The following is a 25,848-nucleotide window of genomic DNA, read 5'->3' as shown; positions in this document are numbered from 1 at the left end:
GAACTGTACTTTCTTTGGATCCCCTGAAGGGTCCCTCCCAGTTAGAATTGAAGTGCCCAGGTTGATGCAGGGGAAAGTTGCATTATTATTGTTTGTTGTATAATACATCTGTTCTGTGGATAAACAGAAGGACTCTGTCTCTGGGGTTGTCCAAACAACACCCTTCACCAGCAATAGTTTAATTATCATTTTCAGTGTAAACAAAACTCAAATTGGAGCCTTCACACAACTTTGCTCTTGAATGGCAACATTGAGGAAGACGCAGAAAAGAGGGAATCAAAGTTGAATGTTAACGGAGTGTATTACGCAGGATTTTGAAATGTGTATTTGGCAGAGGAAAGGATAACCAGTGGGAGCCAGATTCTGCTGTTGCGTATACCAAAGTAAATCGAGAGGAACTCCATTGAAGTGGAGATCAGCGGAGTTGTTCCAGATTTATATCTGTGTAGCAGAATTTTGGGCCTAGATATGTAGCACTCAATGAGGAAACAATGTGCTGAAGAGTGTCCCCCCAGGTCTCACTGAGACTTTCTGCTTGCTGATGAAGATGATTTAATCTGGGTGTGTGTTGGTTCTGGTGATGCAGTGGGAAGCATTTGTACAGTGTGGGGTTGTTTTTCTTTCTGAAGCATTTTCTGCATGTACCTATGGTATTCCCACTAGGCTTGTAAAATCACGGCATATACAGTTCATACAATAAGCCCTTTGTGTTCCTGACAACAAACACATGTAAACTCTGCTCGCAAGTCTTGTGGCCCCAAACGTTTTTTCCTCTCTAATGTCCAGAATCCAGTAATAATATTGCCTCTTCTGTTTACAAACACAAACCCCAGGAGGAAGTCCAGAAGGTAGTTAATGAAAGTCAGCCATAGACTCATTCCGTGGCTGGGGGTTGGAAACAGCAGGGTTACTGGATGTTTCCTACTGTGCATCTGCTTATAGATGTCTCTTTGACAGCACATCTATCAGTCTATCTATGGGGAATGTGCACGGAGAAGAGAAACAGGCTGTTTCTAGCATCAATTCATTTTTAAAGACATTTCAACCCAATAACGATTCAAGGTCCCAAAAGGAAAAAAGAGATTTCTTAAGATCGTGGTTGCCTATGTATAACTCTGCCCAACCAACCTTTGGATAACTGAAATTCATGCTTAACCAAAGGTTGATTCTAGCCCCCACCATCAATGTACATCATGCATTTCTGTCTACCTTATCTATCAATATATTATACAGAACTCACCACCATAGGGTCTGAGCTTATCTGCAGTTCCATTCACCTGAAGATCTCAGAGATCTCCAGAACAAAGGTATTGGTCTGAGCCTTAACTCTTGGACCTAAATGTAAGCTTTCTCCGATTTAGGGATGTATGTGGTTCTGGTTTGGTTCCGTTCTGAAGACAGGCCTAAGCCATTTTTGTTTGGTGTCTGGATTCATATCTAAACATCCCCAGAGTTTGAGGGGTGTCAATCTGGAGTTCTGATTTGGGATCATCATCTAAAACTTTTGGGTAAATATAGTTGTGCCATCAGGTGTCAAATTAAGGCCTAATCCTGCAACCCTTTGTCACGTAAGTAATTCTTACTCACATAAATAGTTGCATTGAATCAGAATGAGTAAAGTTGCAGGATCCCTTGCTCATAAATCCATTGGATCTCCATTTTGGAGTGACTCCTTTTGAAACACTGAAGGCTAGATTCTGGCCTCCATCCCAGCCACTTTAAGTTACTCTGATGGTGTACAGGGACTGCAGGGGGGTGACAGCAACTCTGGGGAGAATTCCAAGAGCAAAGCGTTGGCATATAAGAGGGTTCAAAAAAGAACTAGGTAAGTTCATGGAGGAGAAGTCCATCAGTGGCTATAAGCCAAGATAGGCAGGGATTGCTCTTTGCCAGAGGCTGGGAATGGCTGTCGCGATGGATCACTTGACGATTACCCGTTCATTCCCTCTGAAGCATATGTCATTGGTCGCTGTCGCAAGACAGGATACTGGGCTAAATGGACCATTGGTCTGACTCAATAGCGCCATTCTTATGTTCTTATATGTGGCCCTACACTTCCCCCTCACTCAGCTTCTATCAGATGGGGTGTGGAGGAAGCAGCAGGGGGGTGGGGCTGGGCAGGGGCTGTAGCACTCAGCACTATACCCAATATAAACCGTAGAGCAGTGCATAGGCAAGCATGGGGAGGCTGTTATAAGTTAGAGAAGCCCCTGGTACTGCTTTAATATGCCCTAGGGACTGCACCAGCCCACAGTGCAGGCAGAATCCAGGCAGCACAAAGGTGACTGAAAGCCACCTCCTGTGCTGTGCCTTTTTGGCCCAGAATTGAAAGCAAAGTAATTAATGATCTGGAGGGAGACAGCCAATCAGTTGTTTGGTAAGCTGCTTTTTCAATGCAGTTTCTGTGGGGTGCGACTTTTGAAAGCTTCAGGCAAAATAGGATAATTTGTGGGTGATCATTGGTCAGTGAACAAGAAATTTGATTGCTCCTTGCTGAAAAGAGAATGAGATAGAGCTTACGTAAAACCCTGCATACGAACTATACAAATACACCCTTGTTTCTGTAACGGGCTGCAATGAAATCCTGGATCCCCAAACTTTAGAGAAGTTTGTGCTCTTTATTTTTTAGCAATACTTCACTGACAGTAGTGTATTTCTCTTCCCACTCCCCTATGTTAATGGCTTTTCTATATATCATGACAATGTGATCAGAGGTAATTGTGTGGACGGCATTCTTCAAAACTGAATCAACACAACTCACCAGTCAACTGTGATGTTATTTATTGAGTGCCATCAGTGTGCTCCAAACACGCTCTGCCATCCCTAAACAACTTATAGTCTAGTTCATAGAGAAACCCTACACTTCAGGCACTTATCAGACACTGGATGACAGAATAAGCTCCAAGTGGCACAAGATTTCATGGAGATGTTGTCATGGAAAAGCATGGTGGGAAAGTGTGTTTTAAGGAAGAGAGGGAAAGAAACTGGTTGGAGCACAAGGAGATGGAGACTCCTTGCTGATGATTTGGGAAAAGGAACACAGAGGTTTTCCTCTAGTAATAATTTAGAGGGGGTTGTGGATAGAGATAAGGATGTTTGTGGTGAAAATTTCAAAACTGCTCTATAGGAGAAAAGTAAATTTTTCCTACCATGGCAGGGCAATCTGTAGGAATGAGCCCAGTGTTAGGTAGAGGGATTTCCTAAGTTTTAATCCTGGTTACACCTCTGACATCGGGCCATCTACTTCATGTGTCAGTTCCCCATCTGTAAAATGGGGATAATAATACTTAACTATCCTCACAGGAATGTTGTGTGGATTAATTCGTTAATATCCGTGCACTGCTTTGGACATGTAAAGTGCTGTATCATTTTCTTGTGCCCAAAATGATTGGAGGAAGAGTCCTTTCTGCCGGAGTTGTTGTCGATGCAATGTATTCCCCATAGCGCTATTCTCTCTGCTGTAGTAGTGGAGTTCAGGTTACAGAGTGTACGTGAGACAGAAAGACAACAGTACATCTTGCACATCACATCCTTATCCATTTCTCCCATCTTCTTTCTTGAAAGACTTGCTTCTTGTGTAAGTATGCATCAGTCTGTTCCACAGGCATTTGTTTCCATTGTCGAATAGCAGGGCTGTTAGCTGAATGGAGTGTTTCAAGCAATCATCCTTTGCATTCAGCGTTTTGCAGATTTCTTGGTATGAAATTTGCATCTCTTGACCTTGCCCACTTGGGGATCTCTCTCTTGGCTGGTAAATATTGCAGCTCTAAGAGTTCTGAAATCTCTCTCTCTCTATTTTTTATGCCAAAGCCACTATCTTATCTACTCATCTGTCCGTCTATTCCTCACCATCGTCATGGTATCTAAGTGTTTCTAATGTGAAAGAACTCTATTGTTTTACAGCTATCGCAGAAAAACTACACGCCACAAATTGTCTAGTTGAAATAGCATCCTTCTTTTAATAATCATCACTGCGATTTAGGGACTAGAGCCAGGGACTGAGAGTTAGGACTTTTGGAGTCTGCTCCTGGCTGTGCCACTGATTTTCTTTATGACCGTGGCCCTGTCACTTAATCTCAGCTCTCATTTATATCCCACAGAATCCCCTTGGCTACTGTGTGGTTGTATACAATATAAATCTCCACGTCACTTGGTCCTGTGGTCAGTCTCCTCACCCGTGAAATGAAGGTAATATTAATCCCTCTTCATTAAGGGCTTTGGGATCTTCTCAAGAAAATCACTACGGAAGAGCAGAGTGGTATTTATTAATAGACTAGCCTAGGCTATAAACTAAATATCATTATTCTAAGCCTGATCCTGTGAGATACGGCGCACCCTTAGCTCGCGTTATATAGAATGGAAGTTGAAGGTACTCATTACCTTGCAAAGTTGGGTCCCATATGTGTCCTGCACTGGGGAGCAGCATCAGATCAGTTAGTTGACTTGTTTGACTTGAATGTTCCCAGCCTTGTAACTTTCAGTAAAAGGTATTTTTTATAGTAAACCCCCCTTCAAAACAGCAGGTTTCTCCATTTGTAGCTATACAAAGGGGGACAGCACGAAGCAAAGGTTTCCAGTTTCATTACTTTAATTTTGCTCTTTAATAACTCTACCTTTAGTAGCACTTCACAATATTTACAGACCATTTGCAGCTCAGAGAGTACTGAGTTTAGGAGACCATCCAGCCAAACTTCCTGGTGGCACAGCCCGTTTTCTGCATATGTATGACATGCTTGTGAATGTTTCCATCCTTGTGCATGCATGTATTCCTCAATAGTGCTCTAAAACATTACATTTTGCATTGGTGATTCTATAAAGGCTTGGTGGTCCAGTGTAGAGTTTTGTACTTTTTTTTTTTTTTTTTTAAATATGAGGTGCCTGTGACAGCAGGTGTATACATGCATATGTGTATATTTCTGTATGTGCTAAGTGTGCAAGCATTGTACATAAGGCAGACCAGTCTTTAGCCATCTTTATTTTGCATTGTTTGGAGGGGAGAGGTGATGTGCTTTCCGGGAAAGCTGATTATTTGCAAACTTATAATTTTTATTGTATTACAGTAGGGCCTAAAGGACTCAATATGTGAGTAAAAGATAGTCCTTCCTGCCAAAGACGGACAAATAGTAGGAGGGAAAACAGGCATAGTGAGGTGAATAAGACTTGCCCCACACTACAAAGCAGGTTAGCGACAGAGCCAGGAATCAAGTTGTCCTAAATCCCAGCCCTGTGCAATAACCATTGGACCATACTTCCTTTCTAAAAGGAATTCTGTCACTGAACATTTGAAATGAGAAGACACCATGAAAGCAGCTTTTATGAGATGAAATATAGGGAAGCATTTGGAGACCCTGCATCAAAATTTTCCTGACACAAACAGCACTGCAAGGAATGGACAAAATAGTAGTGAGAAAGAAAATGAGAAATGGCCTCAAACCAAGTCCGGACTCAAACGATTTGATCAGTTTGTACAAATATTGTCCCTGATTCAATCTGAGGAACATTCTTCATTCAGCAGGACCCCTTTGTACTTTCGCTGATATAGCTAAACAGAATGCATGCTGCATCTCAACCTCTTCTGGGTTGGCTGCTATTCTTAAATCTCATGCTTCAAGATTTGCTCTCTGATTTACCTGGCCTCAGAGATACACGTGTCATTCTGGTTCACCAGTGACACAGGAAAGCCGCATGGAACCATGCGAAGTTTGGAGACAGCAGCCCATTCAGAAGAAACTGCCAGATCAGGTGAAAACCCCTCCATGGATGTGACTGATTGCCAGCAAAGAGAAGCTGTCCTCCTGGGGTGTCAGAACTGACTTTGGTTTGGGTCAGGAAGGTGTAGTGGCAAAATGGAAGGGGATAATGGGTAGGGGAAAGGGATGATATATCAGTGTGAGAATGGAGATTAGTAGTCACTGGGTTTAAGATGGGGGTGTGGATAGAGAGCTGATTGTACGTAGCAGAAGAGATTGGAGATGCATAGGCTTCGGAATCCCATAACTGTGGAGAGTGAGATGGGGTAAATTTAGGTCAAGAGCAAAAGTTCTGATCTGAAAGAGGGATGGAAAGGTTTAACTGCATGCAAATGCACACCATACCATTTTCACTCATTCAAACGCTCTGCTAATGATAGATCTGAATATTGACCTGTAGCATGTCCTGCAGTTCGCCTCATTCATGGTCTGCAACAGGCAGCTCTGCTAAAAAAAACCTCAATCCAAACTGATACTTTTTGCATCCTCCATTCTTAATGTTCCATTCATGGGATCCTCTCACAGCCTGGCCAACGCATCTTGCTTGTGAGTTGTAACACTCCCTGATCTTGCACTCTTGGGCAGGCACTGACTACAATGTCCAGATTATGCTTTAGTGATGTTGACCAATAATTCTTAGGAACTAGACTAGACTGAGGACATCAAATTCAGTTTTACTTGTGTCCCAAGGAAAGCAGAGAATTTAGCTCTTCTGTGGGTAAAAAGTTCAGAATGGGAAAAAAATAGGGCCCTCTGTATGCAGGGGAGGGTGGGAAATGCTAGGGACCTCCTCTGCTCAGGGCTTTCCTGACCCCACACAGCTGCGTGACAGAGTGTCAGATGGAGTCTCACTCAGCCCAGTCAGGCACAGATGGGAACCAGATCTAAGGCTCAGGTAATAATCAAGAAAACTCTTTTACAAGCCGAGGATCTTTGAATTTTCCTCCCTTGCCAACTTCTACCAAAGCTTCAATGTCTGAGTCCTCCTCTAGACTGCACAAGTAATTAGTTCTGTCCACCCAGGCGCTAGCGGGGACTGGCTTGTAAATCCTCCCAAAAAGCAGAGCAGAATCAGAGTTCCTGGCACGGTAATCTATAGAGCTCCATGGACTGCTCTGAAGGGGTTGGTTGATCAGCATCAGACTGTGCTTCATGCTTTCCCTGTAGGAACATAGACCAGGACCCTTGCCCCAAGAACAGGGGTGAAATGCTGGTCCCATTGACTTCAGGGAGCCCAGGATTTCACCCCAGGAGAGTATCCTTTAAGGAGTGAATCAAAGGATCAAGGAATCAGTCTCCTCTCAAAAGCTGCAGCATTAACGCTTTGGGGGCTATTAGGCTAGCTCATCAGACATCCTCTGAGAATAAAGAAGCAAATGCAAAAGGGTTTAAAAAAGAACCCTGGTGGTAACCCTTTTGGTGGTCAGGTTCTTTCTGGGTGGTCTGCCTCAGTCTCAGGGAACAACAACCATCCCCTCTGGTATGTACACTGAATGACCTGCTGCAGTGACTTCAGCTGAGCTGCAGGCACAAAGAATGGAGCAAAGAGTTAATGATGCTAATTAGAGTCCTGAGATAGGTCCCCAGCTGAGGATGGTTTGGGTCAAATAAAAACCTTTGCCCAAAATTCAGATTTAACCCAAGCAACAAAAATGTCCAGATACCATTTATTTATATATCTATATCTATAGATATATAAATGTTGCTGTTTGTTTCTTGGTTCCAGATGCAACCTGAAATTGAAGAGTTAAAATAGTGTAAGAAACCTTGCACAAATTATATATCCCACTGCCCAATCAAACACAAGAATTGCAGGGAATCTTCCGAGGAAGCTTGTCCCAATCTTGCAAACTCACAAGGGCCAGCTACTTTGGAGAGGCTTGTGCAAAACCAAACTAGAATTCTGACCTTTTGGAGATTTGCCCATTACTTCCACATCTTGGCTGCTAAGAACTGAAGGTCAGGTTTTCAGCAGTAGCAGTCACTTTTGCAGGTGCATATTTTTTCTCTGCAAATATCTGTGCACACGTTTTGCATCTGTAATAATAAATTTCAGGCATTAATGTTGGAAGTTAGACATCTAACTATTTATGTTTGCAAGTCAAGTAGTCAGATGATTACTTAATTATGCTCAAAGTTCATTATGTGTGCGGAATTAAAGGCTCAATTATTTGCGGGAGGAAAATTGCACCCAAAAATATCAGACTGGATTAATACCAAACTGAAAATCTGGCTTGTAAACTACATTCTTCCCGTTACTATCTGAAGACAGTTATCCTATCAAGTTCTCCTATCAAGAACATATACTATAGCAGTTAGATAATTTGAAAGAGGCATTTTGTCTCAGAAGGATGTTTCCTAGAAAGCAGGAGTGTCTCTGTGGTTTCGTGTATGGGTTTGGCACTCGTGTGTGAAGAGGGGGAGAATTTGAGTCACAAAATAATCATGATTAGAAAAGGGCAGGATGCTTTTCAAGAATGACAGCAGGAAACAGACGCATCAATTCCATTCTGCCTGCAGAGTGCAGTTATTGGGCCCTTGTTTGTGAATCAGACCTAAAAGGTTTAGCTTAAACTCTGTGTATGGCCTCTCTAGCAGCCATAGATAGAGGAAACAATGCCGTGTTATGGGGAAACCAGATGAAAAATAATATTTAGCTTTAGGTCAGGATTCTGGATTCTCACAGAGGGCCAGCATCTCAGGTGATATAAATGCACTGACTCCAGTGAAGCTACATGGATTTACATCATCTGATAATCTGCCCCAGATAGCCTCTTGGTCCATGTCACATGGAAATGCCCCTAAATTACCAGTGAGATTTCAAGTTAGCATTAATGTGATTTTTAGAGTCTCTGAGCTGGTTGCCCAGATTAGCTTTGATGGAAGATTATTTTTTTTAATGGAGACTTTTTAGTCATCTGTCTGGTCCAGGAAGGACTGGTTGCAAGGTTGTCCCCTTCCCCCACCCCCCATTTGCCCCCATCCTGATCATCCCATTTAGTTTAGATGCTGCTAGTGTTTCCTTCTTTGTTTTTCAGCCCACCCCCACGCTTCCTTTTGTGCAGTGGTGTAAAAGCCATTCCCTTTGCAGCTGGGACTAGTAACTGCTCAGCTGGTTCCAGGGCTGCCCTCAGAGCCCTTGTAAAGGTCAGTTGAAAGGGAGCTCTGAGGAGCAAAACAAGTTATGTTGCCCCTCCCCCACTCCCCCCCATGTATTTTGCCTGCATCGTAGCCAAACTCACTTGTATACCTCCTCACCTTGTTGCTCTGCAGTCTTGGCCAGCAAGAATGCTCTCTCAGGGCAGAACGTCTGGCACTTTTCCTGTGCAGCTACTGGTTTGGCCAGTGCTGCAGCTGATTTACTTTCAGAGCACATCAGGCAGAGGAGCTGATTCAGGGTTATGAAATGAAATAGCATTTTGAGCTGCCGCTCAGCGGATGGGCATTGAGTGCACTTGTCCAATGACACAGATGTACTCCTTAATCCCTCCAGAAGGACATTTCTTCCAGGGACTCTCTGGCTATCTTATCTACTTTGAGGTTCCCTGACCTCTCTTGACCCAATTTATGGCCAACTTTCCATGTAGAAGCCCAGAAATGTCAAGACCTCTATTATTTAATTACACTGGAATTATGATGCATCTTCTGTATATGGCTTGCTGCCTGGTGATAACCCGCAGAAGGGAAAGGAGGTGCCACTAGGGTAGCATGAACAAAGCTACATTATTTTCCTATAGACCTTTGAGAGTTAATCAATGTTTTTGGTCTAAGATGGTGGGGAAATAAGAGCTGTGGGAGGGGAGAGCTTCATGTCCATTGATTGTGTGTGTGTATGTGTTTAAAATCCTTGTGTGTGCCTCTGTGTATATGTCCCTGTTTGTGTACTGTTTCATTTCCACAGGGCTCCTCCCTCATATTTAGGTAGCACCTCCCATTTTTAATGTTGCCCAGCACTTCCCTTTATAAGACTCTTTTCGGTTGCTTGTAACTTTGCCAAACTTTGACCATTGAGGCTGACATTTTCCATACTGGTTGTCATCTGTTGGCTGAATTATTTTGGAAAATTTCAGACAAAATGATTTAGAATGATAGAATCGCAGAAATGTAGAGTGGGGAGGGACCTCCAGAGGTCGTTTAGCCCAGCCCCCTGCGCTGAGGCATGACCAAGTAAACATAGACTATTCCTGGCAAGCGTTCATCTAACCTGTTCTTAAAAACCTCCAATGATGGGAATTCCACAGCCTCCCTAGATAACCTGTTTCAGCGCTTAACTACCCTTATAGTTAGACAGCTTTTCTTACTATCTAACCAAACTCTCCCTTGCTGCAGATTCAGCAAATTACTTGTGGTCCAATCTTCAGTGGCGATGAACAGTTGATCACCATCCTCTTTATAATAGCCCTTAACATAGTGAAGACTGCTCAGTTTTTGTCTTTCCTCATAGGTCACGTTTTCGAACCCTTTTATCATTTTTAGCCATTTCCATAAATGAGACTAGGATGAAATATGTTGTTTTGCCCATGTTAAAAATGCTGAGACTTTTAGAACTTTTTTTTTATCTCCCCCTTTTGGAGCAGGGACCTGAAATTTGGTTGGGTGCTGGCAGGTGGCAATAACCTTTGTGTTATGGATGTGGCTTTTGCTGTCCTGTGAAAATCTGCCCAGATGTGGCCTGTGTCATTGAGGTTTTGCATAAGTATAGAAAATATCAAGTTACTACCACAGCCGCTGTTTGTTGCTTATTGAGCCATTGTCTCTTTGAGGAATCTGGATCATAAACAGGTACAATTTGTTAACTGAGCACTACTCCCCACAGGTCTCACAGCAATTGTGAAATGTTTAGGGAGATTTAGATAAGGAGCCATGTGCCCCAGCAGCAAACTTTTATATGAAGCCCCTTAAAAGGGGGTAGCCAATAGAGAACTGAGCTGGTAAAGTGCTGTCATTTGTAAATCTGAAACACCAACTTTTCTGTGCTGTGTCAGATCTTGCTGCGTGCTTTGAGTTCTTAGTCTTCATAATCTCTCGTACTAAAGTAACTTCTCTCTGTCCCTACCCTGCCCCGATCCCTCTTTGTAGGAGGTTCCTGCATGCGGATAGCAGGTTTATTGTCATGAGGAGGCTCAGTGACATATCACTCTCATTGTTGGGGCTCCAAGGTCCAGGCCAGGAGCTGCTCTGTTACAACATACATGATTTAGTTCTCACAAAGCCAGGACTTTTATAAAGTTCATAACTAACCAGCCCCTGCAAATGCATATTTCTCCAATTTAGCCATGCCGTACATGACTCCCCACTCTGATGCTACAAGACATCACATCAAGCCTATGGGGAAGTCTAAACATAAAGAGGTTTAAGGAAAATTCACCTAAAGCTAATGTGTGATTGCAGAAAAGTCCTCACTATCATAGAGAACCAGGGACCAAATCTTCAGCTGGTGTAAATCAGCATAGCGCCATTGAAGTCAGCATGTACACCAGCTGCAGATCTGGCCACTCATGTCAAAAATGAACATACATAAAGATAGATCTGTCTGTCTATCTTGGACCTAAATCAAATCCTATCACATTGCTTGTGATGTGAATGGCAAGTATCCAATCTGAATTCAGAAAGGCAGGCAGCAGCAGGAAAATAAGTACTTGTCTTTGGCCTGAGCAGTATACTGCAACCTGGGCAATTCTCAGGTGGTTTGCTTGGGCAATCTTGGCCCCTGGGAGTGCCCAAAAGACGGCTTGGCAGCATTAGAAATGGTATAGATGGAGTTGTTTTCTTAAGTACCTTGGAGTTTGAATTATTTAACTATTCTGAAGGAAAGTGTGTTGAGGCTGGGAGGGAAGGGAGATTTTTTTTTCTTCCCTTCGTAAAAGTATATTGAGTTCAACATTGTACCATGAAATATCCAGAGCAGAACTTAAGACGCTGCACCAGTGGATCTTTCCTGGCTTACCCAATAGCACTGAGCATGGGGATACTTAACCCAAATCTGTCTCTTTTCATTATTTTCCTCTGGACAGATAAAAGCTTTCTATAGGTTGCTGTAGAATATTTGCTCTGTCAGGCTTTGCTCTGCGGCTTTGATACTAAACGACTAAAGCATGCTAGGGGGGGAAAAATCCAGCCCCAACTTTTAGCTCCCTGTTCTTGGGCCCCTGACTGCAGCTTTGATTGTTGACCTAATTCCCCTTTCATAACGGAGTCCTGTCACCTCTGGTTGTACTCTCCCAGCAAAGCAGGCATGGCCAACTTCCAGAAGTGCAAGGTATTATTCCCTCCCCGCCCACTTCTTTTCAAGGTTGCTGTAGGCTCCACAGCAAACCTGGTGGGTTCCAAGTCAACCCCCATCCCCTGTGAAATGCTCTCACAAGCTCCTTTCCCCCATTTCTTAGTAAAGTGAGAAACTTTCTTTGAAGTAAAGATTTCAAACCTTAGGTCAGGGGTCCCCAAATTATGGCCCGCAGGCCGCATGTGGCCCGCCAACACATTTCGACCGGCCTGCTGAGTCCACTCCCCTCTCCAGGCCCCACCCCTCTCCCTTGTGAGGTGGGCCCAGCGCCCTGGCCAGGTGGAGCTGTTCCGGCCCACCATCAGAGCATGACTGAGTGATATGGCCCTGGCAGCTGAAAGTTTGGGAACCCCTGCCTTAGGTAGTGCAAGGCTGGGTTGGTTACCGGGAAGTTGTTGTTAGCAAGATACAAGAAATGGTGCTGAAGTGATGGAAAAAGGCCTGGAGTTTATTGATAAATTTGAAAATGGATTGCAGCAGATTGCACAGTTTACTTCACCTCCTTTTCTGGAGAAAATTGCCCACTCAGAATGCTACTTATAACTTGAGCACGGAGAGCTTCTAGCTGTGCGTCCCAGCCTCTCTATAGCTGGTCCTGATCACCGTCTGCTACAAGTTCAGCATCTTGAGCTTGGTTCCAGCAGTGCCTCAGAGAATCACTGAGTTAGAAGGGACCGCAAGGGTCATCTAGTCTAATCCCCTGCCAAGATGCAGGATTTGTTGTGTCTAAACCATCCAAGACAGAATGTTCCCCCAGTGACCTTTCTTACAAAAGTTCAGTGACTGATGCCATATATTATATGCACAGTGCAAAATTCTCCCCTGTGCAAAGGGCCCCACACAGAAAATGCACCATTTCAGTCCCATTCAAATCCTTAAAACAAAGTAGGGCTCAAGTAGTATATGGCCTTGTGCATGGCCTCCTGCAGGAGATCAGTTATGATTAGCAGAGGTATATTGTAGCATCATGGGTCAGGCTCCAAACATCATGAGCTTGGCTTAAAAATCATGAGATTTAAAAAAAAAAAAAAAAAAGACTTTTCATTTGCTTGCTAGATTTTGAGTTATTCGGGCTTACATTTTCAAGATTTCCTCTGCAAGCACGAGGGCTAGAAACTTCCTTTTAAATGAAAGCTGAGAGTCTCTGCTAATCCCCTGACTCCAAGAGCTGGGGCTTTGAGAAGGCAACAAATATCATGAGACTCATGAGTCGACCACACTGTAATTTCAATTAAGTGCTGCCCGTCCATTTCTAGCCACTCAAGGCAATCAAAAGTGAGGTAGAACTCGGGAGTGCTGCAGTGTGAAAATTGATCAGTTTTTTTTGACGGGGGAGAGAAGGGAGAAGGATTTGGTTTTATCTCATACCATCTCATGGCTGAAAAACGTTGCTTTTCAAGTCGTGTTAGCCAAATTCTGGTTTTGCATTGAATCATTTGCATCATCACAGGCCTGATTTTCCTGTACGCTGAAGACTCTTTATACCACTCTTGAAGTGTAAAGGGACTTGGGTGAAATCTACTATACCAGAGCGGTGGGGAGGGGCCTTAGTGGGTCTTTGAACAGGGACGGTCTTTTTGTCCTGTATTTGTACAGTGCCTAGCACAGTGCAGTCATGGTCCATGACTGGATCTCATAGGCGCTACCACACTATAAAGAATTAATAATAGTAACAATAAAAGAATAAATGATGTGAAAGCTGATCATCTGAACTACATTTATACATTCTACATTTCAGCCATTTTGCTCAAAAACAGGCTTGATTTTGGTGATACAAAGGGGCGCTTTTTGCTCAAAATACTTTTAGTTACTTCCCAGCAATAACTCATGCCAATGGACTCTCATTTTACAAAATCAAAATAAACTGAAAATCTCAGATTTTGAAATTTTCAGCATTTATGGCAATTATTTCACATGTCCCTACTCTGGCCCCTTTTCCTTTGTTATTATTAGTGGGAGTGAGAAATATTTCTATTGTGATAGCCCCCACAGACAGAATTGGCATTGGGACCTCATTGTTCTGGGCATTGAACAAACACAGGAAACGAGAACATCCCCTACCTGAAAAGAATTATAACTAAAGATACAAACACATGAAGGTAGGGGATGGGGATGTGAAATACAAACAAATGGATATTGTGAAGGATTGGCACAATTTTGTAAGTTACATCGATGGTAGGGTTTTCCTCCCCTTTTCTCTGGTTTCCCTCTCTTAAAAATAAACAGCATACGTATATTCTGTACATCCATAAAGCTAGTCTGTCTGGGAACGAAACAGATCCACTCTACCCTTATAGCTCTGGTTGGATGCCTGCAATGGTAAACACTTGATAAAGGAATACTGGATGAGGGATACAGTCATTTGGATTGACTGATGGCCTTTGCCCTAAACCAGAGAATGGAAGGAATCAGAATATTAAACGGTTTCATCTCAGGAGCATTCACACAGGCTGGTTCATTGGTGTCCCCATTGTCACTACTTATGTGTCCTCCTTTGCCTATACATCTTGAATTGATAGCAGCTGTTTGAGCCAAACTCAAGCCACATTGCATCACATCAGAGTTAATCGCACAAAGGAAGGAGGAGGTTTGCTATGTTTTTGTAGTATTCCTGCAGCAGCTCCATCTGTTCAACTGAGGTCAGTTGCTAGCCCTATGCATCGCATAAGAGCAAGAGGAGAATGGCTTATTATGGTCAGGGTGAGCCCATCATAACGTTCCTCTCAAATGCCCCTCATTTTGAGGGACATCACAGCTGAGTTCCAAAGTTGCTGATATTTGATATCCCTGCACTTTAGCTAGTGAAAATTTTCTACTTCAGAAATAAAGACTGAGGCAACAGAAACAGCCATTTACACTAAATCCCACTGCATTTTATGTTTTCTGTGTGAATGTTTTTGTTCATGTGTGTGTGTCCCTGTACCTCAGTTTTCAGCTTAGGCAGATATGGAAACCGTACTGTTATGTGCAGCTTCTTAAATGTTCCTCTACCAACCCCCCAGAAAAGTCTGTATCTCTCTAACCCACAGATGTCTCCCCAGACTGGGAGGGGCTGTCTCTATGCCCCTCGCACCCCAGGGCTCCGTCTATCCCACACTGAAGTAGGGATGCATTCCGGACTTCTAGTCCCAAGAACTTCTCCCTATGTGGAGGAAACTTGTCTTTCCAGCATTCCCCTCATTCACTACAAACACCAAAACGTCATTTGCAGCTTTGAATTTGATAGTATTCATTTCCCGGGTAAACATCCACCTTAGCCGGACTGGAAAATGTCATTTTTAAACCAACTTGTTTTCCCTCTCCTGTCTCTCTCCCTCTCTCTTTCTCTGTCATGATCAGAAGTGGCAGTGTAAGCTTGAATCTGGTCTTGTCAAGGTTTTGAACTGAGTGCACCCTACAGATGAATAAACACATTACCTTCCTAACCCTGGGATCTCTCTTCCAAAGGAAACAGGAAAAGGGGGAGCTTAGAGCCCCTGGCAAAATAACAGTGTACAGAAAAAAGGCCTGTTTAAAAATTTTCAACCTTCCCATCAGAGGATTTTTTTGGGGGCAGGGGGAAGGTGGGTGACAGAAGTGAGGGGAGGGAAAAAATACAGTGAATGCTCCCGTAACCTTTGCTCTGTTGATATTAGACAAGACCACACTGTTAATGAGTGATTGTTAACAGATGGCTGTTGAGCAACTTGTTCAGAGTCAGAAGCAGAAGACGTCGTCGTTTGTTGGTGGTGGTGTTTAGGTGAGGTCGGGGGATATTTAGTCATTTCATGGAGATGGAGCTGTCAAAGATTTATGTTTCCCAGTCAGACCTTTTGGTGGCAGAGGGTGGGATGGAGATTGTTTTTATGCAGTAGAGTTAGAATGCCATTTGGTACTGAAGCCCTTACTTTTTTTTCAGCCAAGGTGTCTGTCTGTATTGCTATATGAATCCTACCTATTAAGAGCTGAGAGGAGGAAACCTGTATTCCTTTAACTTACCAAGTCCCTGTGTCTGACACAGGGAAGGGGCTTCTCTAAGACAGGGCGGGCCCGGGCTCTGAGGTGGCACTCGGCATTCCTTCTTGCAGTCGCTTGCCTGGCTGGTTCTTGCTCAGACGCTCAGGCTCTAACTGATCACCGTGTGTGGGGCTGGGAAGGAATTTTCTCCCAGGTCACATTGGCAGTGACCTTGGGAGTTTTTTCACCTTCCTTTTCAGAGCGTGGGCACATGGCCACTTGCCAGGATTGTCTGGGCCCGTCTCACTCAGTTATTTCCCTGCCTTGGTGGGGCATTGGGCCCTGGGTGCACCTTAGTTCTTCCTATTCTCTGTCCGTGGCACACAATAGTCAAGTCGCCTGTGGATTGTAGTACTTTGGTGTACTTTGGGTTTAATGTATGGATGGCTGGGTGGTGCTGGTGGCCTGTGATGCACAGGGGGTCAGACTAGATGATCTGGTGGTCCCTTCTAGCCTTCAACTCTATGGCTTTCTGAGTGTGACTAAGATCTTTAACTCCCAGAACTCTCTCTCCCACCCTGGGCAGAGATTTTCTCCTTACCTCTATTCCCCCACCGCTTCCTGTAACCCAAGGACGGGGATGTCTTCATTCCTCTAACTTCTACAGCATGTTTTTTCTTTTCATACCTTCCTTATGTTTCCTTTATATATTTAAATTGAGCTATTTGGATCCACAGTAAACCAGAGAGTACTTTGCATGTAGGTGGTAGAAGCGTGGATGTGTGGTGTATGAGAGAGATCTTTAGTATCCATTCTGTTGTGGTGCAGTAAATGGATACATATCTTTGGATGTGTGGGGAATCAGCTTCTAGGGTGGTTCTCTCTTTCTGGAACACAACTTGTTCATCAGATTCAACATAAATGTGGATATTTTTATCTCACCAGTTTTCATTGGCTTGGATTTTAAAAAGAGCCTATGGAAGTTAGGCACCCAAATAACTCTCAGTAGGATTTGGTCATTTAGTCCTTAGGTTCCTATGGAAATCCTATCCATTTAGCATTTCTGATGCTGTAGTAGGGTTGGAGCTCATATTCATTTTTCCTGTTAGACTTTGCATACAGGGGATGTTCCCCCTGGTTTCAGGGGGAGAGTGGTTGGGTGGGGACCGAGAGGAAGAGAGAATTAGCAATCAAGGACATTTCATGAGACTTTACTTGGTTTAAACCAGTGATGTCAAATTTATGGCTCAAATGAAGTCAATGAGACTACACAGAACAGCTCTCCACTGCTGTGAAATTGCAAAATAGTTCTGGTCTTTGGCCAGGGATTGGGAGTCCCATTCACACTGCATGCCTCTGACAGTCCTTGACCCTTTGATACTAAGTTCTCTTGTATGACCACCCACCCACCAGATGATTTAAAACCGTTGGTCTACACCAACCCTCTTAATACCTCTCTATTTTTGATTACAAGAAAAATAAATACCTTAAATAATCTGTTGTCACCCTTATTTATTCCTATTTCTTTTTTGGGGGCCCATAGGACTATATGACAAATGTTCTTACACCTCCCGTGACCGAGGATGGGTCCTGGGGATTAACACCGTCAGTGACCAGGGGAATAGAGACCCCCGCTATTTCTTCTCACTGAAGACGGACCGTGCTCGCAAAGTCACCACCATTGCCTCTCATCGCAGCTACCTTCCCAACCAGTGGGTGCATCTGGCTATCACATACGATGGGCACTTGATGAAACTCTATGTTAATGGAGCCCAGGTGGCCACGAGTGGGGAGCAAGTGGGCAGCATCTTCAGCCTTCTGACCTTGAAGTGCAAGGTGCTCATGATTGGAGGGAATGCTCTGAACCAGAATTATCGGGGTTACATAGAACACTTCAATCTCTGGAGGACAGCCCGGTCTCAGAAGGAGATCTTGTTGGACATGGGCCAGCTTATTCATGGACTAGAGACCCCTCTACCTCAGCTAGTTCTTCAGGAGAGTTTACTGAATGTGAAAAACACCTGGTCTCCCATGAAGGATGGCAGCAGTCCTCAAATTGAATTCAGCTATCACCACGGCTACTTGCTGGATACCAGTCTGGATCCTCCTCTTTGTGGGCAGACAGTCTGTGACAACGTGGAGGTGATCGCCAGCTATAACAAGCTCCCCAGCTTCCGCCGCAACAAGGTGGTGCGCTATCGGGTGGTGAACCTTTACGACGACAAGCACCAGAACCCCACAGTCAGCCGGCAGCAAATCGAGTTCCAGCATCAGCATCTGAATGAGGCCTTCAGCCACTACAACATCACCTGGGAACTGGAAGTGTTGGACGTGAAGAACTCCTCCCTCCGCCACCGCCTCATCCTGGCCAACTGCGACATCAGCAAGATCGGAGATGAGAACTGTGACCCTGAGTGCAACCACACGTTGACTGGCTACGATGGAGGGGACTGTCGGCACGTGCGCCATGCCTTGTTCAACAAGAAGAAGCAGAATGGCGTGTGCGACATGGATTGTAACTATGAGAGGTACAACTTTGATGGTGGGGAATGCTGTAACCCGGAGATAACTGATGTAACCAAGACATGTTTTGAACCAGATTCTCCTTACAGGTAGGCAACTTCTTAACAAATGAGGTATTTATAATAATACCCGTGAACATCAGACTAATGGCAATCCTGCCAAGTGTCCATTCCTCCATATTTATTGCTTCTCTTGTATTTTTTCTTTCTTTGTGTGCGTGCATGTGTATTTGGTGCACCCTTAATCTTTCTCAGAATAAGTCCCCAGAAACTGTCTTGCCACTGAATCCAAATTTGCCCTCTCACTAAAGAAGATCAGATTGTCAAAGATTCAAATGGCCAACTCAGGGAAATCCATAAGCCGTACGTTATGAGCTTATGAATTATCTGTAGTGCTGAATAGCTGATTTTAGCCACAAGTCCTCAGAGGGTGGGAGTCAAAACCACAGGAAGGACACATTTGGTGAGGGGGAAGAGCCCTTGTGGTAAAAGAGATTTAAATGCTTTTAGGCAGACCTCAGTTTACTGGGACTTCTTTAAAGGGTAGACAGTTTATTCAAGGCCCCTTAATATTATGCCAATGCAGCTTTCTTTGTGCACATGTAGAAAGGGAATGCAATTCAGTGGTTATAGAGAGGAGGGGACTGAGTATCAGGACTTCTTGGTTCTATTGTGAGCTTTGTGTCTTCAGAAAAGTAACTTAACTCCTCTGTGCCTCGGTTTACACAACTGAAAAATGGGGAAAGTACCTTTTTGCTTCCTGACAAGGGAGCTATGTGGGCTAATTACTTAAAATGCATAAAACATTACGAGATCCTTGGATGAGAGTGTCTACATAAATGCAATTTTTTATTATGTATCAGGGTCTCTATCTCCAATCACTTACCCAGGTTTGACACCAGTTTAACCACAGTGACTTCAGTGGAGTTGCTCCTGATTTACCCCAGCATATGTGAGAGTAGAAGCAGCCTCTTGTATATTCAAAAAAACCTCAACCTATCATTTAAAGTCATTATGCTCTGACTTAAACCTACATCAGATAGAAGGAAAGGGTGAAATTCTGTCCTTCGCTCACCTTGTTATGGCTTCATGTTGCAGCTCATAGGGCTGGGGGTGGAGGGGGGGGAGGAAATCACACAGTGCTCAGAACACTCTGTGTTACCAGCCACCACAGTGCAGGTGAAGAAGGAAAACATCAGCTGTGAGAGAATCTCTTAGATTGTATTGGTTCAAGTCATCTCCTTAATCTTATTAGAGAGAAGTTTTAAAAGGACACTGTCAGCTCAGCTAGGGCTTCAAATTTGCAAAACATCTTAGAAACGCTTCTTTGATTTTGTTTATATAATTCAAATAGATCTTTTAAAAATAAACAAATAAATACTCTGCAGCTCGGCTCAAACGCTGTAGCATTGTGATAGTACAGGAGAGTCAGAAAGTGAAATGGATTAAACACAGTTTATGAAAAATACAAAAAAGGAAACTGACCAGTCTATTTCCATTGCCCAGTCAGAGAAAAATGCAGCTAAGCAAACACCATCATTAAATAAATGTAAATTGGATTTTTTTAAACTCTCAGCGTTCATAACCATGGTTTTAGCAATAATATAGTTAAGATAATTGTTTTTAAATGTGGTTTTGAATCATACAGTGCCCTTTTAATATTTGTACTGTATCCAACGTAACACACACACAAATCTTTCAAATACTAGGAAACGAAAAATGCCTAACTCAGTTTCTTCATCTGTAAAATGGGATAATGATACTTTTGTAAATTGCTTTGAAATCAATTAATGTAAAGTGCTATATAAAAGCTTGGTATTATTGTTATTATTTATCGTTTATTTTAAAATCACATGACATATTTAAGACTGTTCCTTAGCATTCAGAAACTTTGAGCCAAATTTTCCAAACTGCATGCCCTAAGTTGTGCACCAAAAATGCGTGTGTGCAAATTGAAATAAGTGATGTCATTTGCAAAACATGCAGGTCCTTGGACAAAACAGACATTTCTCCACACACTTGGTTTTTTCATGTGCAATTGTTTATTCTTCTTCGGGTACCTCTGTGCATTGTCATTTGTGGATCTGGTGTCCCCCGGCATCGTGCTCATGGAACATCTACTGTACCCACATCCTTTGCAGTTGTATGAGCACCCCCTATTGACGGCAGTGCCACAGTGCATTTTAGAGAGTGCAGCCCCCAACTGCCCAAGGTCCTTCTCCTCCACAACGATAAGCACTAGGTACGTCTTTCTGTTGGATCTGCTTAGCAGACTCATATTAGCCCCCCATGAGTGATAAACACTGTCATTTAGTTTAGATCATCAAAAGAGAGAAAAAATAATGTGGCCTCAGCCCTGCCTTGAGGTTGCAACATTCTCTTTGATGGCCGGCATTGAGGTGAAGAAAGGCTTTGAGAAACATCATCTGTGTAAATTTCTGTCCAGAATCCAATACAGGAGTTGGATGTGTCCAGGAGAGGCTCACACCTCATCACAGTGCTTTGTCTCTGGGGCATTCTCGCTCAGATTGTGTCAAAACCAACCATTAGAGCTACAGGCATACTTGATCAATGAGACTCTTATAGCACAGGCTTTGGCATTAGGTTCAGGCCAACAGTACAATTTACATTAAGCCACCATGGCACCAAAGTCCTCATCAGTGGAATGGGTGAAGCCTCAAACCCCATGCTCAGCATCGGTGCTCCCTTCCATGCTGTCCTTTGGAGAAAGGTTCCATCACCACTGCTTCAAAGTCAGAGATTCAGTCGGCACCGACCACGCCCATTCTGCACCACCAATCACTTCTGGATCCACGTATGACGGTTGTGAGTCCTCAGCCCTATCACTGAGGACATCTCTTTGTTTGCTGCATGCTCAGCTCTGACTCCAGATATTTCCCCTGTCAAAGCTCAACCATCATACAGAAAGCTGGGGAAAGGGAAATGGAACTGACTCCTCCAAGAGCTCAAAAAAGAAAAGGAAAAAGGAAATGGTGTCAGTCACATGATTCCTCAACAGTGTGTTGGGAGGCGGTCTCAGATTCTTAGTCTTCCTCAGCATGATAGGGCCTCCACATTTTGCTGATTTATATTCCTTACCCACCCTCTACATCATCTATACTGTACAGGAACCTGGGATCCCCAGTATTCCACTCCTCTTTTGAAGCGTCGCTGGAGGTGTCAGCACTATATTATGCATTTGATGTACAGGAACGCAACCCATGGGATAAGACTAAACAGGCTCCTTTCACCTTTCTAGCTGAGGGATATTCCATTATTGGTCCTCTCAGACTTGATGCATTCATTCCAAGGCACCTCAAAATTGTTATGTCCCATGTTACAAGAAGTGTTGAGGGTGGTAATATTAATAATAGACATCGCTCAACGTCAACCAACCAGTCTGCCATGGTATTGCCCTGTAGTAAGACCTCTCCAACTCTGCGACAGGCTCCTGGAAGTCCTTTTCTGGCATCTTTGGCAGGGTTCTCAAGTCCTTCAACACTGTCCTTTCAATCACTGGCCCTGCTGCAACCATTGTATCACTGGTGTCGATTCCAGCCCCAATGTTGCCCCAATCCAACCCCATCCTTCCCTTCCAGCACTGATACAGACTTCTATGCCAAAGAGCCAACACTCCACAGCACCTGTAGATAGCAGCAGAGCAATAATAGAGGACTCCTTTCTGATGATGACTACATACAAATGTGGGATATCCCAAGGAATGGCATATCACCAGATGACAATACTGCTCCCTTAGTTGTATCCCTGCCAATCAACTTTCATCTGTTCCAGGAGCTGCTGACCAGAATAGCTTACGTGTTACAAATAGACACTGCTGCAGTACCAACTGAAGCATCTGTTCTCTTTTTTAATATATATTCTGCAAGAGAAACTAAAGGATAGGTGAACACCACCATTACATAAGGGATAGTCTTCTTTTCCAGGAGTTTCATGACAAGGGGACAGGATATTCCCAGTCCCATCATAGTACTTAGCATATTTTGTTTAGCATCCACTCATTGGTGTAACTCATTGGTTATTGCTGCAGCCCTGGAAGAGTCAAGAGATGCTATGTCCACTCACTCTGTCCTTATAAACAGGAAAGGTGCACTTGACAGGAAGACATTCCTCAAATCTTTGAATGTGCACATCGTTAGTTACCAGGCAATGATGGCGCACAACCAGTAAGGCTTCTGGGAAGCCATAACTCCTATCCTTTCTCCGTTCCGGCGGACTAGCGGCTAGCAGCAAAGGGTCTGGCTGCTGAATAAAAATCACAGCAAATCACACCCTCTATGTTGTATTTGATGTATCATATTCTTGTGCTAGTATGATGGCCACCAGAATCACTGTTTACAGGTACTCATGGCTTTTGCACATCAGGTCTCATGGCAGCGTCTCATGGACAGATGAAAATCTTCCCCTTGGTGTCAAAAGTCCTTTATTTGAACAGACAGGTTAAATTCAGATCCACGATGGAAAGCCATGAGACGCAAATTATACCAGACCTGGCTTGTCAGCATCCATTCATGCTTATGCAAAGTGTTTAAAGTGTCACCAGATCTCTCATCCTGCACACTCTGCCAAACAGCAAAGAAAGACAAGAATGAACCATAAGAAGTTCTGCAAGCCAATCCGCTCCATCAGCCAGTAGGCTGTAGGCTTGATATCAAAGTCAAGAGTCAGGAAAAGGGCTGCTATTCAAGTTACTTCCTGATTCACAAAAAATGAGACAATCTCTGCCCGGCCCTAAACTAAGGGGACTGAACAAACACCTCAAAATATTCAAATTCAGATGCCTTTCCTTGTGGAGCATAATTCCTTCCATATCCGAAGGAGACTGGCATGTGACGCTTGACCTTACGGATCCTTACATTCACATAGACATTAGGCAATCACACATGAAATATCTGAGATTCCGCCTATGGAATCAGCACCTAAGATGCAGAATTCTTCCCCATTGGCTTATCATCTGCACTGAGAATGTTTATAAAATGGCCAGCTGTAGTGGCTACACAGCAGAGGGCACAAAGATTCCATGTGTTTCTATATCTGAACTCGACTGTAGGCAGCACCTCACTAGTAGTGAAGTGATTCCTCCATACGAGCAAGCTCTGCAAACTCTGAAATAACGTTCTTACATAACGGTTTGCTTGACCCTGCTAAGGAAATCTTCCTAGCACAGTCTACATTTCCAGCAATTTCTTCAGGATACGTTTCTTCCTGAGACTCATGAGACTCCTGGCTTCTTCCACACGTGATCCTTCACGTGAAAGTTCATATGAGACCCCTGCAACGCTGCCTAGCTCAAATGCACACACTCCAAATGTGGTCAGCCTCAAGGCCTATGGACTGTCCCATCAGAGCTGTTAAAGAATCTTTCATGATGGGAGGAGACAGCGTCTAGGAGGAATTTTATTCAGTCCTCCAGTTCCAACAGCTGTCTAGCTCTCTAGCTCTCTAGCCATGGCTGGGGAGCCCACAGTCAAGACTTGCCAACTCAGGGTCTGTGCAGTCAGCAGGGGTCCAGACTATCCATCAGTATTCTGGAACTTTGAGCAACACGTTGGGCACTGCAGTCCTTCCTGTCGTCCCTCTTTGTGAACACAGTACAGATATTGACTGACAACACCACCGCCAGGCGTTACGTAAACAAACAAGGTGCAGCTCATTCCCCCATGTTGTGCCAGGAAGTGGTAAAGCTTTCACTGCCGTGCATTCATCATTCAATATGCCAAATAGCTCTGCGTCTGCCAGGAGTGGAGAACTCTCTAGCAGACTGAACCAAGACTTACTGAAGGACGCAGGGGCTTAGTGCCTTTCTGCAAGTGGTGAACTCCCACAGTAGATGTCTTTGCCACTAAGGAGAGCACCAAGAGTCATCACTTCTCTTCCAGAGCTAGCAGAGACAAAGAATTTCTTACAGATACTTTTATATTAGATTGGAGCAGGACTTTCTGTATGCTTTCCCACCCTTACCACTACTACCCGGAATAATACACAAGATACAAACAAAGAGGACAAAAGCTCTTCTAGTTGCGCCAGAGTGGCCCAGACAACATTGCCATTCCAACTCTCTGAAACTCCACTGTATCACCTGCCCTTATCCCTGGACTTCTTATCTCAGGCAGAGGGGAGTATCCACCACCCAAATCTACTGTCCCTATCCCTGGAAGTCTAGTTGATAGACTTCCCAAGGGGCCTGACCTCTCTTGTTCTGCAAGAGTAGGTCAAGGAAACCTGCAGTCATAAAATTTTATAGACAAAAGTGGAGGCATTTCACCTGTTCACACCACTTGTATGCTGCATCTTTTCCCACCAGCACACAGAGGCACCAGAATCGGGAGTGCACACCTGTGGCAGGATGGCTGGCCCTTTACATGGAACTTTCCTCCCCAGGCTGGGAATATGATGAAGGTTGTATCCCAATCAGGCCTCTGGGATGGATTACTTCAGGAAGAGGCCTAGGGAGAGATTCCAGGCAGAAAGGCCTGGGAATGGGACCATGAGGACTGCACAGAGCAAGAAAGCACCTGCAGAAGACCCCAAGACGCCATGGGAGAAGAGATTCCAACTGTGAAAGGACTGGGAATGGCTTGCCAAGGCAGGGAAGGCTCTAGGCAGGAAGTCCTGGGAGTGGCTTAATGAAGCATGAGGCAGGATGACTATATAAATCGTAAAATGAGATTTTTTTCACTGGAGCTTTGAGGACTTTATTTTGGGACAGTTTATGATAATAAACCAACCCAAGCAAAGGTGTTATTGGGTACAAGAAGAACCTCTGTGAAAATAGAGAGGAGGCCTGGGAAGAGGGAAGCTGAGGTAGGGATGCTGCAGAGCTCCCTTTTTCCATGAGGGGGCTCTCTGGAAGCAGCCACCTGATTACAACAGCTATACATCACCTTTGCTCCCATCCTGTGCTGTGTGCTCTCCATCTCAGCTACAAAAGCTGGCCCTCCGTGTTTATAGTAGAAGTACCACTTTTGGAAATGTGTCCTTTAAGAGCTTTTTACTCTAGTTATAACAATAGGAAATAAATCAGAAGATAAAATCCACAGCTTTAAAAGCCAGAGATCTTTTCCTGCTCAGAAATAATGGCTGGGCATCTGCTGCAGTCTACATGCACAGACAGAAATATATGGCTGTGGATATTGAGACAGTTTAAAAGAAGCCATACATGGGTCCTTCCCCAGGTATTACATTCTGTAGAGGAAGCACATATTTATTAGTTGAGATCATCTTTAAAGTGCATGTGGTGTTTCCCCAATAGGCCATATGTCATGATAGTGCCCATTGAAACGCCTATACAAAATGGAAGTGCTTTCTGACGCATTTGACTGTAATGGCTTCTTTAGTG

The 25,848-nt window shown here is 43.9% G+C and overlaps 1 protein-coding gene across 1 annotated transcript in view; it reads left to right on the top strand.

Moving 5' to 3' along the window:
• The window catches only part of PAPPA (pappalysin 1), a 249,920-nt gene that overhangs the window by 49,651 nt on the left and 174,421 nt on the right, over positions 1 to 25,848 (top strand). Inside the window, exon 7 of the mRNA XM_067542149.1 lies at positions 17,513 to 18,581. Coding sequence (XP_067398250.1) covers positions 17,513 to 18,581 — 1,069 coding nt within the window. The remainder of the gene's footprint in view (positions 1 to 17,512; positions 18,582 to 25,848) is intronic.

This window comes from Emydura macquarii, unplaced genomic scaffold (genome assembly GCF_026122565.2).
Source record: "Emydura macquarii macquarii isolate MOO-44397 ecotype Brisbane River unplaced genomic scaffold, CSIRO-AGI_Emac_v2 contig_691, whole genome shotgun sequence".
Taxonomy (NCBI): Eukaryota; Metazoa; Chordata; order Testudines; family Chelidae; genus Emydura; species Emydura macquarii.
The sequence above is the reverse complement of the archived record's forward strand: the minus strand, read 5'-3'. Positions and strand labels throughout refer to the sequence as shown.